At 30.2% G+C, this 14,072-nt stretch overlaps 2 protein-coding genes across 2 annotated transcripts; both read right to left on the reverse strand.

Annotated features, from left to right (window-relative positions):
* Positions 1–685: 685 nt before the first annotated feature.
* LOC136083457 (ATP-dependent DNA helicase pif1-like) lies at positions 686–3,585 on the reverse strand. The gene is made up of 8 exons (XM_065802857.1): positions 2,847–3,585; positions 2,607–2,746; positions 2,342–2,554; positions 1,605–1,678; positions 1,389–1,447; positions 1,259–1,282; positions 940–1,017; positions 686–720 (listed from the first exon to the last, which is right to left on the reverse strand). The coding sequence occupies exons 1-8, from the start codon at positions 3,583–3,585 to the stop codon at positions 686–688; spliced, it is 1,362 nt and encodes a 453-aa protein (XP_065658929.1).
* Positions 3,586–3,864: 279 nt separating this feature from the next.
* LOC136083458 (uncharacterized) lies at positions 3,865–4,326 on the reverse strand. The gene has a single exon (XM_065802858.1). The coding sequence runs from the start codon at positions 4,324–4,326 to the stop codon at positions 3,865–3,867; it is 462 nt and encodes a 153-aa protein (XP_065658930.1).
* Between the last annotated feature and the right edge of the window lie 9,746 nt (positions 4,327–14,072).

Below are 14,072 nucleotides of genomic sequence, written 5' to 3' on the forward strand. Positions count from 1 at the left end.
TTCAAATTAAAAAATTAAACCATCTGTAAAATTAAAATAAAAAAAGTACGTGGAGGTAAAATAATTTGCCAATTATTTAACGTTATTTGAGTAATTTACAACTGACAGGTGATATCAGTGTAAGACAGAACCATTTTCCTCGACATTACTAAGTTGAACACAATACGTTTTTAGTTACTGACACAAAAAATAACATTTCATCATGCTTTAAATTGACGAAAAAGTAAAGCTAAATTCTTGTTATATTTTTTAATTCATGAACTTTAATTAATAAGATTAATATGAATTGAAGGTAAATTATTCATGAGTTATTAATTTTTTGGTATCCCCTTGATACATGTTTCGTTAAAAAAAGAAAATATCTTAAAACGTAGAATGGCACAAACTAAATAAATTTATTATAAATAACTAAGCAATTGAGTACAAATACGTTTCAAACAAAAAAAAAGTTAATTTACAATCAAACATGTGTATAACAAATTTAAAAAAAATATGTAGGTTTCCAACTCTCCTAAAAGAAAAAATAAAATAAAGCTTAAGTACTTGAAGTTTTAAAATTCCAGTTACAGTACAAATAAACAAATTCCTATTAACAAATATCTAATAGCAAAAACACTGACTTAATTCAGTCTTCAATTCTGTGTCTAAACAATAAAAGTATTTAAATGTATAGAGGTTAAATTATCTACTTAACACCTTTATTAGATCTCTCTTGATCAACTAAAGAAAATAAATCTCAATTAAACTAACTTGATATAAAATAATAAAAAGCTGTCTTACTGAGAATTATCAGTTATTGACAATATAATTTTAAGTAGAACCTAAGTTCTTGGGCTTATTGTATAAAATTATAAAAACCTACTTTTTTACTTTAAAGTCAACAACAATATTTTAAAAAACATTTTAGTTACTTAAAAATAAAAATCCTTTTAAACTTACTACCTCTCTCTTCATTATTTTCAACTAAACAGAAAAACAAACAAACAATTGATAGTAAATTTTCACTTTGGTAGTAACCTAGTAAATAAATAAATCTGCATATATTTAAATATATAACATACATTTGTGCTAAACTATAACTATTTTCTACAACCTGGTATAGTTTAACATAGATATATTTTTTAAGTAATTAAAAATATTTAAGATTATAATATATAAGATTTTAAAAACCTGAAATTTTAAACCTACTTAAAAAAAAACAGATATATTAAAAAGTATTTTTTTCCATTTTAAAAAGTAAAAATGCTTTTTAACTTACTTTCTCCAATAATACTGCTGTCATCTAAACAGAAAAGCAAACAAATATTGAAGTCAATTCTTTCTTAAAGCTCTTTAATTACTTCAATATTAAAATAAATATTTAATCTTTCTGTATTGAATTAATTTACGAAAATTTTCGTTAATATAATTTAAGTTGATATAAACATTTATCGAAAATGTAATAATACTAAAAAAAAAAAAATTAACAATACTAAAAAAAACAAAAAATCAAATTAAGTTATACAAGTCTAGCAAAATGTTGTCTGCACTTTTAGTAAATAAATAAAAGCAGTAACTCTAATAATGAAACTACCAATTATTCATTTTTAACAATAAACACCAACGTGAAGCCAAGCAGTCTATCAACACAAAACATCACAACAATAACACATAACAATAGAATATTAACACCCTTGATCTATAAAATCCAGCGAAAAATAACAAACCAATTTAAAATATGAAAGACAAAATTGGAAAACCAATTTAAAGTATATTTATCTTTTTACTAAACATATAGAAAAGTATATTTGCTTTTATATTCAATATTAGTTAATCAATTATTTCAAATTTTGAGGACATTAAAACACCCTGAATTTAAAGATCAAGGTTGCATACTCTCTCATACACATTACGCTAAACATTAACAGACATTATGTGTTCCAGAATAATTAAAAAAAGGCTACAACACAACCTAGCCCTAAAGCAGTACACCACCTGGCACTAAATGCTGCCAGAGTCACACCTCTGCTATAAGTACACCGCTTGGCTGGCAAGGTTATCAATCTTGCTCAACATAATCCCAAGTGACACAACTTTGAAAACATGGAAACAACATAATTTTAAAATATATACAACTATAAACAAATATGGATTTATATAACACATGTAAACACATTTTATAACAATACTAAATGACAGATATATTTATCAAAAACTATGAAAAAAAAAAAATTAAAATAATAAATAAAGTTATACATACAAGTACTCACAACCTACAAACAGTAAATTTTCGAAATAAAAATCTGAATTTTAAATTACAAACCTAGAAAATATCATTATTTGTGTAACACTTTTCACCTACCATACCCTGAATGAGATGTTTATCAATTTTGAAAAACGAACTATTAAATACTATCAGTTCTTGAACATGCAACATATAGTTGACCATGAGATATACCCCAACTCTATCAAATGTTTGACCTTGACTTTTATTAATTGTCATTGAATAAGCCAATCTGACAGGAAACCGACGAAATTTCAGAACAAAAGGTATATTAGAATCTGATGGAGCCAACTAAAATTCAAAGAACAAAAACCCATTTACCACCAGAAACACCTGTCAAAACCTCTGCATCAACTATAATTATTTTGAAGAGCACAAACTTTAATTTCAAGATACCATTGCATAACCCAGCTTTGAGATCTAAATTTCTAAGTAGCATAATTAAACAACCAATTTTCAATTTTAAACAATGAGGTGGCATACCTGAAAGAATTAAGCTGTTCAAAAACTCAACAGGAGTTATTTCTTTCATTAAGGTCATCAGTCTCAATTTGATCAGCACTTAAATAAATTTTGACCTCACCCGGCAGACATTCAAGCACTTCTTCATTGATTGATAATGAATCAACATTAGTTGGTGTTAAAATCACACGTTTAGAATAATGATTTTGATCAGCATCTCCAAAAATCTTTTCAACAATCGATTCATTTTCTCTAATAATGCACTGATTTGGTATTTCAATGCATCCTTTAAAAGGATCCTCCTCTTTGACAGGTATAGTTCCATTCCCAAGTTTTAGTAGCCACTGGGAAAATTCACCTTCCATCTTGCACTCCCCATCATGCACTCTCATATTTTCAGTTAATGCAAACTTCTGCACCCATTGCCAATGCAAAGAACATTTTATACGCGATTTTACTATTTCAGCTGGTTGTCCTCTTTTCACAACAGGCAGAATTTGCCTGAAGTCACCACAAAAAAAAAAGATTTTTCCACAGAACGGAAAGTTGTTGTTGCAAATATCTTTTAATAACCTATCAATTGCATTTAAGGCATGTTTAGGTATCATTGATGTTTCATCAAGCAAAAACAAACTAACTTGTCTTAAAAAATGCCCGTGTATAGAGTTAGGAGTTACATTACATGTGCTATTATCCAATATTGGAACAGGAAGTTTGAATAAGCCATGCAATGTAGATCCAATTGTAAGAAGAGTTGCTGCTATGCCAGTCCATGCAGCTGTAGCAGATTTATAGCCCCTACTTATGGTTTCAGTAATCAAATAATTATAAGTAAAGGTTTTTCTACTACCAGCATCCATGAAAAACAATCTAGAATGTTGATTTTCTACACTTGGTTGCTCATTCAGTGCATTACATACATTTAATTAATTGACATTAAGCAACAGTCTCATTTGGTTGGCTTCGTCAATTGATTGTTGAACATTTTCACCCTAGATTTAGGCGCATAAACTCATCAATAACTGGCAGATTGTAATGGCCAGACGCATTTTACCGTCTTGATTTATAATCTTTTCAATTTGATGAAAAGTGCTCAGCTATTAGAAGTGAATGAGCTCTTCCATCATAAAAGCTTTGTATTATTTCCAGAGATGCAAAAGATTGTCAGGTTCACAAAAGGTCAAAATAATTGAAAACAACTGTTTAATTTGCTTTGGCATACGTGTTAAAACCGCCTCAGAAAGAGTATTCTGCCATTCAGTGTCATCTTGCAACAAAACTTTCAAAACACATGCTTCACGAAATGTTTCAAGGACAATACCATTAACAGTACACACATCCTTCCACGATGTTGCACCTTTTGCTTGCAAAAGTAACAGTCTAAGAAAAAACAATTCTTCAGTTGGATTAATTTTATACATTCTTACTATCACCTTATTACCACCCCTTTGTCTAACCTTCCATTTACAATGTTTATCATCAAATATAAAGTGATAAGGAATGTCTACATACGAATAGCAATGTGCTCTTTCATTTTCAGAATTTAACTTAAACCATGCCGTTAGGTGCGTATCACGTTGAGCTGCACGATCTAAAGCCATTTGTTCTGCTCCTTCTCTAAAATACACTAGGTTTCAGGTAGATGAACTTTTAAGGCATGTAATAGTATGGGTACATATGACTTATTGGATACTCGAAAATTCGCCACAATAGCTTCAGGTGCACTTACATAACAACAATCTAAAAAAGAGTTTACTTCATCATGATTAATTTGTTTTTTTATTTATTAAAATATTGGCACAGTCGTGATCCTTGTATATATATTTGTACAAAATATTTAACAGCCTTAACAGACATGCAACTTTCAACATTAATGTGAGCTTGATATTTCTTTGATAACAATGGATTGTAAGGTACCACCCAGCAGTTATCTACATTGTTACCTTTAATATTGATAACCAAATTATTATCACAACATCTATAGCGTGGATAACTATTATGAACTGCTACTGTCTTAGCATTAAATTCTTTAGGATAGTTTTTGCTGCACACCCCATCTTTCATGCAGAAAGTTGGTTCAGTATGCCCCCGCATGGACTGTGAATCTTGCAAGTTTTAACGATGTCATAAAGGTCTCGATTAACAAGATTCAATATGGAATTTCTGGAGATATTAAATTATTGATATCATGAGCTGTTTCAAACTTATCATCATTTGCAAAGTGAAGTAAAATATGAACATGTGGCAAACCACGCTTTTGAAACTCAATAACCTGAACATGTGTTACAACTTTCCCTAATACAACGTGCTTAAAAATGTCATTGAGAAGGTTATTTAATTTGAGTTTAAATACTTAAATAACCAAGTCTGGTCTATCATTTGCTGTCTGACCTGGATATAAATTTTCAGTTATCTCGCGCCATTTTGGGTTGCAAGTGAAAGTAATAAAAAGATCTGGTTTACCATACTTTTTAATTATAGCCATAGCATCTTCAAAGTTTTCTTTAAAGCCTACATAAGTTGATGGCAAAACTAGAGCATGCCCTGGTCTAACATTACGATCATTTCTAAGGTTGTTTACATGTTCGTGTTGAGACGTCATCTTGCTCACTTCTCAGTTTGTTTTGGTTATTTCTGATGAAACCAAGGCGCTGGCCTTCAATTTTAACATACACATCAACAGCATATTGCTGAAACAGCAATATGCTGTTGATGCGTCTGTGTTTTTTGCCATGAAGAAAAAAATCTACTGAAAGTTTATAATTGTAATACTGAGATAATGTAATATATATATATATATATATATATATATATATATATATATATATATATATATAATATATATATATATATATATATATATATATATATATTTATATATATAACTATACTCTTCTCTATAGATAAGTATAATCCATTTGCTTTAATAAAATGGAGTTTATGGAGTTTTTTTTTTTTTTAAAGAATATTTAAGGTTTTTAAGGAGGAGTGAAGGAGTTTTTAAGGAGAACCCTGATGATGATTTCGAGTTTAACTATATATATATATATATATATATATATATATATATATATATATATATATATATATATATATATATATATATATATATATATATTATATATATATATATATGTACCTTAGGGCTGTTCATGTGAACACAGGAAAAAAAAATTTTTCTCGGATTTGAATGCATAGTTGTTTATTTTGTGCCATTTGACATAGTAATTGACTGTGGAAAAAATCTTTCCAATCAGATAATGTTTAGGGGGTGCTCAATGACCATAAAGTTTTACGAAAAACGTCAAAAACGTGTAAAAAGTTCCAAAGTTCCAAAGTTCCAAAAATTTCTAGAACCTGGTTAGTTAGATTTTTTCCACTGAAATATTGTCTGATTGCGTGCTATATAGATTAATTAAAGTGCAGCAGATTAACTGTCATCAGGGCACCAGACTAAAAAATGTCTGCTAGTGTTTAAAACAACTGTGTTTTGTTAAAATTTTGTTAAAATTTGTATTCATAATTTTAATACTATTATTTAACTCAATTTAGAATTTGTTCAAACAGAATAAAAAGGTTTACAAGTATAAATATTAATTTTATTTGGAATTTCAGTTTGACAACAAATGTATTAATATTTTGATAGTACCTAACCTTAGTAACCTATTACAGAAAACTAGCATGGTAGTCTGGTAGTGTATTGTTTGTTATTAAGTGCAGATAATAATAATTTCTAATTTGAAAATATTTATTTAATTTCTTTAGTAATAATTATTATAATATATTGCTGCAGCTGCATAAACCAACAACTGAATGATAAGTTTGTATAGTATGGTATTGAGTTTTGATTTTCTCATAATATTTCAGTTATCATAGAAATGGCAGCATCATCTCGTGTTGCTATCTCTACACGACTTCAAACCAAAATCTTTTTAATTGGACAACCAGAGCCAAATCTTCCAGATAAAGTTCTTCCCTTAACATCTGATGTTTTAAAAACATTTTTTATCATCTTAATTCAACCAAAAAGTCAGTGCCTGAAAGTCTTAAAACAACTGTTGATGAACTGATTATTCCGACAGCATTTCATCCGAATGTAGTCTTAAAGTTGAAAACTTTAGTCCAGGAATTTAAATTAATAAAAAAAAATAAATCCAGATTGTCAGATTCTCAGAAATCGAGAGAGAAATCATTTACAGACACCATTGGCCTACATTTTGACATTGCCCACAAGGATGCTGAAACCATGATCAGAATTGAAGAAGATAAAGAATTTTTATTGGATCAGAGATGTCAGAGAAAAATGGTGATGTTTGGAGAGGACAAAGAACTTTCAAAATTAGAAGAAAGAAATGAAGCAAGGAAACAAGCAGAGAGAGAACGAAAGCTAAAAGAAGAGCAAAGACAATCTGGTGCGAGTGCAATAGTTCCTGTTATTGAATCTTTACATGACGAAAGTTATAGTGATGACAACGATAACGATGCTGTTGATAATGAAAAAATGGTTGATAGAGATTTTGAGATAGAAATCCCTGTTTATTACAGACAACAAGTCAGTAAAGCAAGTTCTTCAGGGTCAGCTAAATCAAGTTTAGCAAGTACTCCAAAACGACAATGTATCTTAGATACAATTCTTGACTCGCCTGATGTTTCATCAACATTAGACAGAATTAATCTATCTGACACAAAATTTACTATAGTAGCAGCAGCAATTGCAAGGGCTGGTGGACAGAACCTCGATGATGGATCATTGTCACGTTCTACAGTCCGTAGATAACGAACCTATTATCGATCAAATATTGAAGCCACTGTTCGAACTGAATTATGCGATTTGGACAAACCACCATTAATCGTCCACTGGGATGGCAAACTGATGATAGATCGTACAAATTCTGCAGCCCCTAAAGCAAATGTTGACCGGCTATCTGTAGGTGTGACAGGTCACAATGTTGACAAAATACTTGGAATAGCTGGAACTGGAGAAGCCCAAGCAAAAGCAGTTATTCATCTGCTTAATTTCTGGGACATAATTGGTGATGTTATTGGAATGAGTTTTGATACTACAGCCTCTAACACTGGCTCCAAAAATGGTGCATGTGTAGTTCTAGAGAAACATATAGGTAGAAATTTGTTATATTTCGCTTGCAGACACCATGTTCATGAGATCATAGTAGCAGGAGTGTTTGGATCACTATTCGGACCATCATCTGGTCCCAACACACCTCTTTTCCAGAGATTTCAGCAATATTGGCCCAAAGTTAATCAAGGAAATTTTAAACCTCTGGATGACATTCGAATGAAAATACCCCTGGTGCAAGAACTACAAAATGAAGTGATTGCATTCCTCAAAGAAAACCTGCATGTTAAAATGCCAAGGGATGACTACAAAGAAATCATGGATCTCTGTCTGTTAATACTTGGAAAACTGCCTGATCAAGAAGAGAAAAATTATCATTTCAAGATCCCTGGTGCTTATCACATGGCTCGCTGGATGGTTAAGGTTATTTATTGTTTTAAGATTTATTTATTTCGTGAAGAGTTCAAGTTGACCACAAAAGAGGAAAAAAATCTCTGTGAATTTTGCTTATTTGCTAGTCTGGTTTATGTAAAATCTTGGATATCATGCACAAATGCCAGCGATGCTCCAGTTAATGACTTGTTTCTGTTTCAGCAACTTAAGCAGTTTGCAGTTGTGAATAAAACGATTTCCGAAGCAGCAGTCAAGAACTTTCAAAACCATTTGTGGTACCTTTCACCAGAATTGGTCCCACTAGCTTTGTTTTCAAACAAACTTCAAACGGAAGAGAAGCGAAAAATGATTTCCAACATGAAATTTCACGGTGAGAACTGGTCTGAAAGGTTGATCAAATTAAAGAACATTGAAAGTCTAGAGAAGAAATCTCTGGACATGCTGGTGACATCAGTTTTAGCAAGTGCGTTGCGGTCAATGAAGGTTGATATTGATTTTCTGTTCAACAACGATCCAGCTACCTGGAATGATTCCCCAGAATACCAAGAAGGAAAAAATTTAGTATATTCATTGAAAGTAGTAAATGATGCTGCCGAACGATCTGTGGCTTTAATGTCGATGTTTAATGAATCGATTACAAGGAATGAATCTGAAATGCAGAGGTTAATTCAGGTGGTTGAGGATCACAGAAAGCGAGTGCCAGATGCCAGAAAGTGTACTCTGAAGAGTTATAGTCCTCGCTAGCATTAACATTGCACGAACTATAACATTACGATAATTAAATGTTAATTGCTCGTATGTTTTTTTGTTTATAATTCGTATTTTAATCAATGACAAAGAGTCAAAAATCCTAGTGTTTTATTTTGGAAAAATTCTGATATAACAAAAACCGCAGAACTTTAGTCGTATTGCAGTATTTTATTTCATTAATTTCTCTGCTAATAAACCAGTCTAAAGTGGATGTGGATTGTAATTTGTATTCAGAATTTAATATTTAGAGATAATTAAAACTGATCAAATCTGAAAAATCTAATTAACCGGGTTTTAGAAATTTGTGGAACTTTGTTACTTTTTCCATGTTTTTCACATTTTTCGTAAAACTTTATGGGCATATTTTCGCGTCACGGTAAGGAAGGAGGCGTGAACTTCCTGGTTAAATGCACTTCCGCGGTGCTCTGTGACAAGACCGTAAGGACTTCTTGGGGCACCTAAAAAAAAAAAAAAAAAAAAAAATATTGAGCACCCCCTAAACATTATCTGATTGAAAAGATTTTTTGCACAGTTAATTACTATGTCAAATGGCACAAATAAACAACTATGCAATCAAATCTGAAAAAAAAAATTTTTTTGGACAGCCCTAATGTACATATATAAATATATATACACACATACTTAATTACAGCTATAAATTTATATACACTTTAGGGAATAAACCACTAGCAAGATATTAAACAAACTTCATATAAAAAGATTGTTATATGTTTTTCACTAATTACCTTTAGATTCCTAAATATAAAAGTAGTTTCCGGAACATTTGGTTAAATAATGATATTTACGTTTCTTGAATTCAGAAAGATAAAAATCACAGTCTTGCAAGATACAAAGTTTGTTTTAAGTTATTTTCTTTAGCAGGCATGGGTATAAAGGCTCTTGATGTACATGCAAGAGGGACAAAGCACATATAGCGATTGCCTAAAGAGGGTTATGTTGTTTTGTTCAAAGAAATTTTGGAATCAGTACCACAGAAGCCTGCCTCATCAAAGCATCATATCATTTCAGATATGCTTCAGAAGGTAGCAGTTTTAAAAGCTGAATTAATTTGGTGTTTAAATATTGTTCAAAGCAAATACTCTTTTAGATCAAGTGAGGTTAAGTCTAATCAATTTACTTTGATATTTCCAGATAGCAAAATTGCCAGGGACTTTTTATGTGGTCGAACAATATAGATAGTATAGAAATATTCTGAGATTTTCTTTTTATATTATTTTTAAAATTTTGAGAAAAAATCACAAAATGTTATTTTCAATCTTTCTATTTTATTTTCTTCTAGTTTCTTTTCAAACTGATAAACCAATGACTCCTTTTCTGGTGGTTACTTTTGAAGTACTACTACGCAACTTTTATGCTAAGTTCATTCGATTAGATGTTTCTTTTAAATAACAAAACTACAATGTCTTTGTTAAAAATAGATTTGTTTAATTGCGCAAACCAGCTTTTAACCAGCAATGTTGATGGGTAATTCCATGTCAAAACAGCAGAAAAAATATAAAATGTCAGCCCATGTTTTGGATTTTGCTAATTTTTTAGTATGTTATAGGGTTTATGAAAATTAAGAAAATCTGAAATTTAGAACCTCCAACCCCTTACGGTTCTTGAGATATTCAGGATTCAATTTTCTTATTTATTCTGACTCATGATTTTTTGCAAAATACTTTTTTGTTGTTAAATAGCAATATTTTATTAGCCAAATAAGGTATCATCCTGAAATTTTGTACATAGACAATCTTCCGCATGGCAGATACAAATTTCAAATTGAAAATTTTTTTAACCACCATAATTGCATGTATATTAGATAATAAAGGCATATTTTTTGGGGTATTTTGATGGTCAAAATAATGATGTCACCTTGATTATTTTTTTGAGGTATTTTTTTAACTTGCAGTATAGGTATCAAACATCACTATTAATAAAAAATATATTACTGCATTTTTCAACTTTTCTAGATGCAGCCTTTTAAGTAAAGTATATATGCTGAGACAGCATATAATTTGTTGCTAAATTATTTATGATAAAACTAGCCATATCTTAATTTTATGTTGTAATAAGATATTGTTAAAGTCTTTTTGAGGCAATGATAAATTTATACTTTTTTTTTTTTTTTTGGACCTGGGGAGGGCTCATGGTCTAAAGAGGAGGAGGGGGGGTAATTAAGCATTTTACCAGTCCCCCTTCTTTTTCTTTTTTTTTTTTGTTGAAAACATAAAGAAAAGTGACTAGGAGAACTTTGTAGCCAAGGAGTGCCAATTACACATACTCAGATAAAGTTGAATCTTTACTGATTTTGAAAAAAAAACATACAAATATAAAAATACTAATGCATCAGAAGTTTTCGCTATAAATCTTTATTTTTTTTTCAATAGTTTCCATATTTATACTATATATTTTTTTCATCTAACTTAGTTCCTGAAATTTTATATACGTGACCATTTGTTGTAGTTGGCGGATTAATGGTACATAAAATATGATTTGATGGGACCCAACACATATCTTTCTTTGCGCACCAAATAAAACTTGGGCTGGGACCATGTGGATGGGACCATATTGAATTTTATAATCTCAATTTTTTTCATCTTTTTGGTTATAATTCCAATCCACCAAAAATTGTCATACTTGCAAGCTACATAATCCATATGATTATATATGACCTGCTGCACAACCAGCTCATTTGGTATCTGCACAAGGTTAAATGTCTGAGCATCAGTTTGTTGACTCATCCTTTTAAAAGAAATTGTATATTTATTAATTGGTATAAAATAGTGGAAGCATCTTGTTCCTGGCAAAATTCTTCGCATAGTAAACTATTGTAATGATGGTCGAACTTCATTTATTTCTATTTTATAAACCAAAATGAATTGAATGTTTTTTATATTGGTTACACAAAATTCAAACATCTTATCTACTTCTAAAATCTGTCCAGTCATTGTCCTAAAATTTGTCCAGTCATTGTCCTCTTTAAACTGGCTTGTGCAGTTAGTCTTTTTACTGTGCCTCCAATACCATCACAAGCAGATTTACCATGGCTTGTGGCAAAAAAAAAACCATTCAGCATCAATATGAAAGTCATCTTTGTGATGGCAAAGATTAATAATAGTACTTAAAGTTTTTATATTGTGCTGCACATCCATCAGTGAAGATTTTAATATTATTACTTATTAATAATATTATTAATTTGTAGAATTTTTGCTTTAATGTAATTGATAATGAGCAGTTGTATTTTATATACAAAGTAAACATCATGTTCAACTTCATCAGAAAGAAAGCAAAATGACTGATAGATGAAATGAAGATATCAGTTTACCATTTGATTTATAGTATTTTTTTTTTTTTTTTTTTTTTTTTTGGTATTCACCTCCTCAAGGCCGAGAAGGCCACTACAGATGAGGAGGCTACTTATTAGTGGTTTTAACCCTCTCTCGACTCTATAATTCCGAAACACGAACCTTGACGAACAAGGCCGCTGCGCGGAAAAACAATTTGAGCGCGGTACTACCAGGGACGTGGTGGGGATCGAACTCAGAATCCCTCGCTTATGAAGCGAGCGCTTTACCACTACAACACTACCGCATTAATAATATATATATTAATACCCATATAATAATAAGATGAAGTATACATTTTGGTTTATTTTAGTGGTAACTTTGCACCTCATCCTGAACAATAAATTGAAAGTTCTCTGCAAAGTCACCTAATTATACACTCATTGTCATTTAAAAACTCTTTACAGTCTTTGAGGCACTTGACCTGACTTTTAGTTATAAGTGAATGAGATGTAAGTTTATCTATTTTATTGTATAAGGTCAATAACATCTTCAATATTGACTTTTTGATTGAACAGTGTAGTTCTATCAGTACCTTCCCATTGATTAATTGTTATTTCTTTTTCACTGTAGTCAAATTTTGCTGTTAAGAATTCTCTTAAAGCAGTAATACCAGGACATAGCAGACATCAATGTAACATGCACTCTAGATTATCCCGATTGCAAACAATCATTTCCATTAAATTCCTATAGTCTTTGCCAATTTTAAGAGCACCAGTTAACAACTTAACATTCTGACGATAGATACAGACACAAACACATTGTGAGTGCCAGACAAGTTTGTGGTTACACACCATCTTGGGCAAAGGCTGCAAAACTTTGAAAATCCAACATTTAAATTAGTGTTCCGATTTAAATGCTACATGGAGTTTTTTAAATTAATCAAAATAATCTCATCATCAAGTATTAGTCTTTATTGCATGTGTTGTTTGTACTTTATACTGACAAAATCTTTTTTTTCCAGGCATCATTTGTGTGTACTCGTCACTTTGATAAAATCAATGGTTTCATTGGAAAGCGACTTTCCGTTTTTTGATGATGGTTTATACAAATTTCTCTGCTTTTTTTTTAGCTTTTCTAGCCTTTTGAATAAGGTAACCTTGTGTAACCTTATGTTATATCTACTGCATAATTTCCATCCAGGTACAACAGGAACATCTTGTGTTTTAAGAGTTATTGCTATTGATAGCGATATTTTCACATTTCCTATAAAAACAAAGAAACAATCATTTCTAAAAACTAATATCAACTAAGCATCATTGTAAAAAACAAATTTTAAATTTATAAAAATATTTGAATTTTCTTTTTAAAAAGGAATTTTGTTGTCTAATTATTATTTTAGATTATTTAATTACTATTTAAATTATTCTTATCATGAAAATTATATTTAAGTTGCCTCTGACACTTTTCTTTTGATTTCCATGTTTTTTAAATAAATTACAGCATTTCTGAAATTTTCTTTCAAATACAACTCCAAAGTGTACTTTATGATAATAGCAAACTAGTGTAAAGAATTTTCAACAATCAATTAAACCAGCTCTCCATAATAACTTGTGTTTTTCATCACTTAAAAATGTCGATAGTTCTAAAAGACTTTGTCTTCTTACTAGTAATATTCAACATTACATTCTAATCCAATGGAACACTTTTACATATTTTTCAACTTTTAAATTTATTCAAAAAATCTAGTTTTCAAATATTTTACAAAATAAATATTTTATAGAAATATCATTAACATTATTTAGTTTATAGTAAATTATTTATACATTTTATTAAAATA

The sequence above is a fragment of the Hydra vulgaris genome, chromosome 08 (genome assembly GCF_038396675.1).
Source record: "Hydra vulgaris chromosome 08, alternate assembly HydraT2T_AEP".
Taxonomy (NCBI): Eukaryota; Metazoa; Cnidaria; class Hydrozoa; order Anthoathecata; family Hydridae; genus Hydra; species Hydra vulgaris.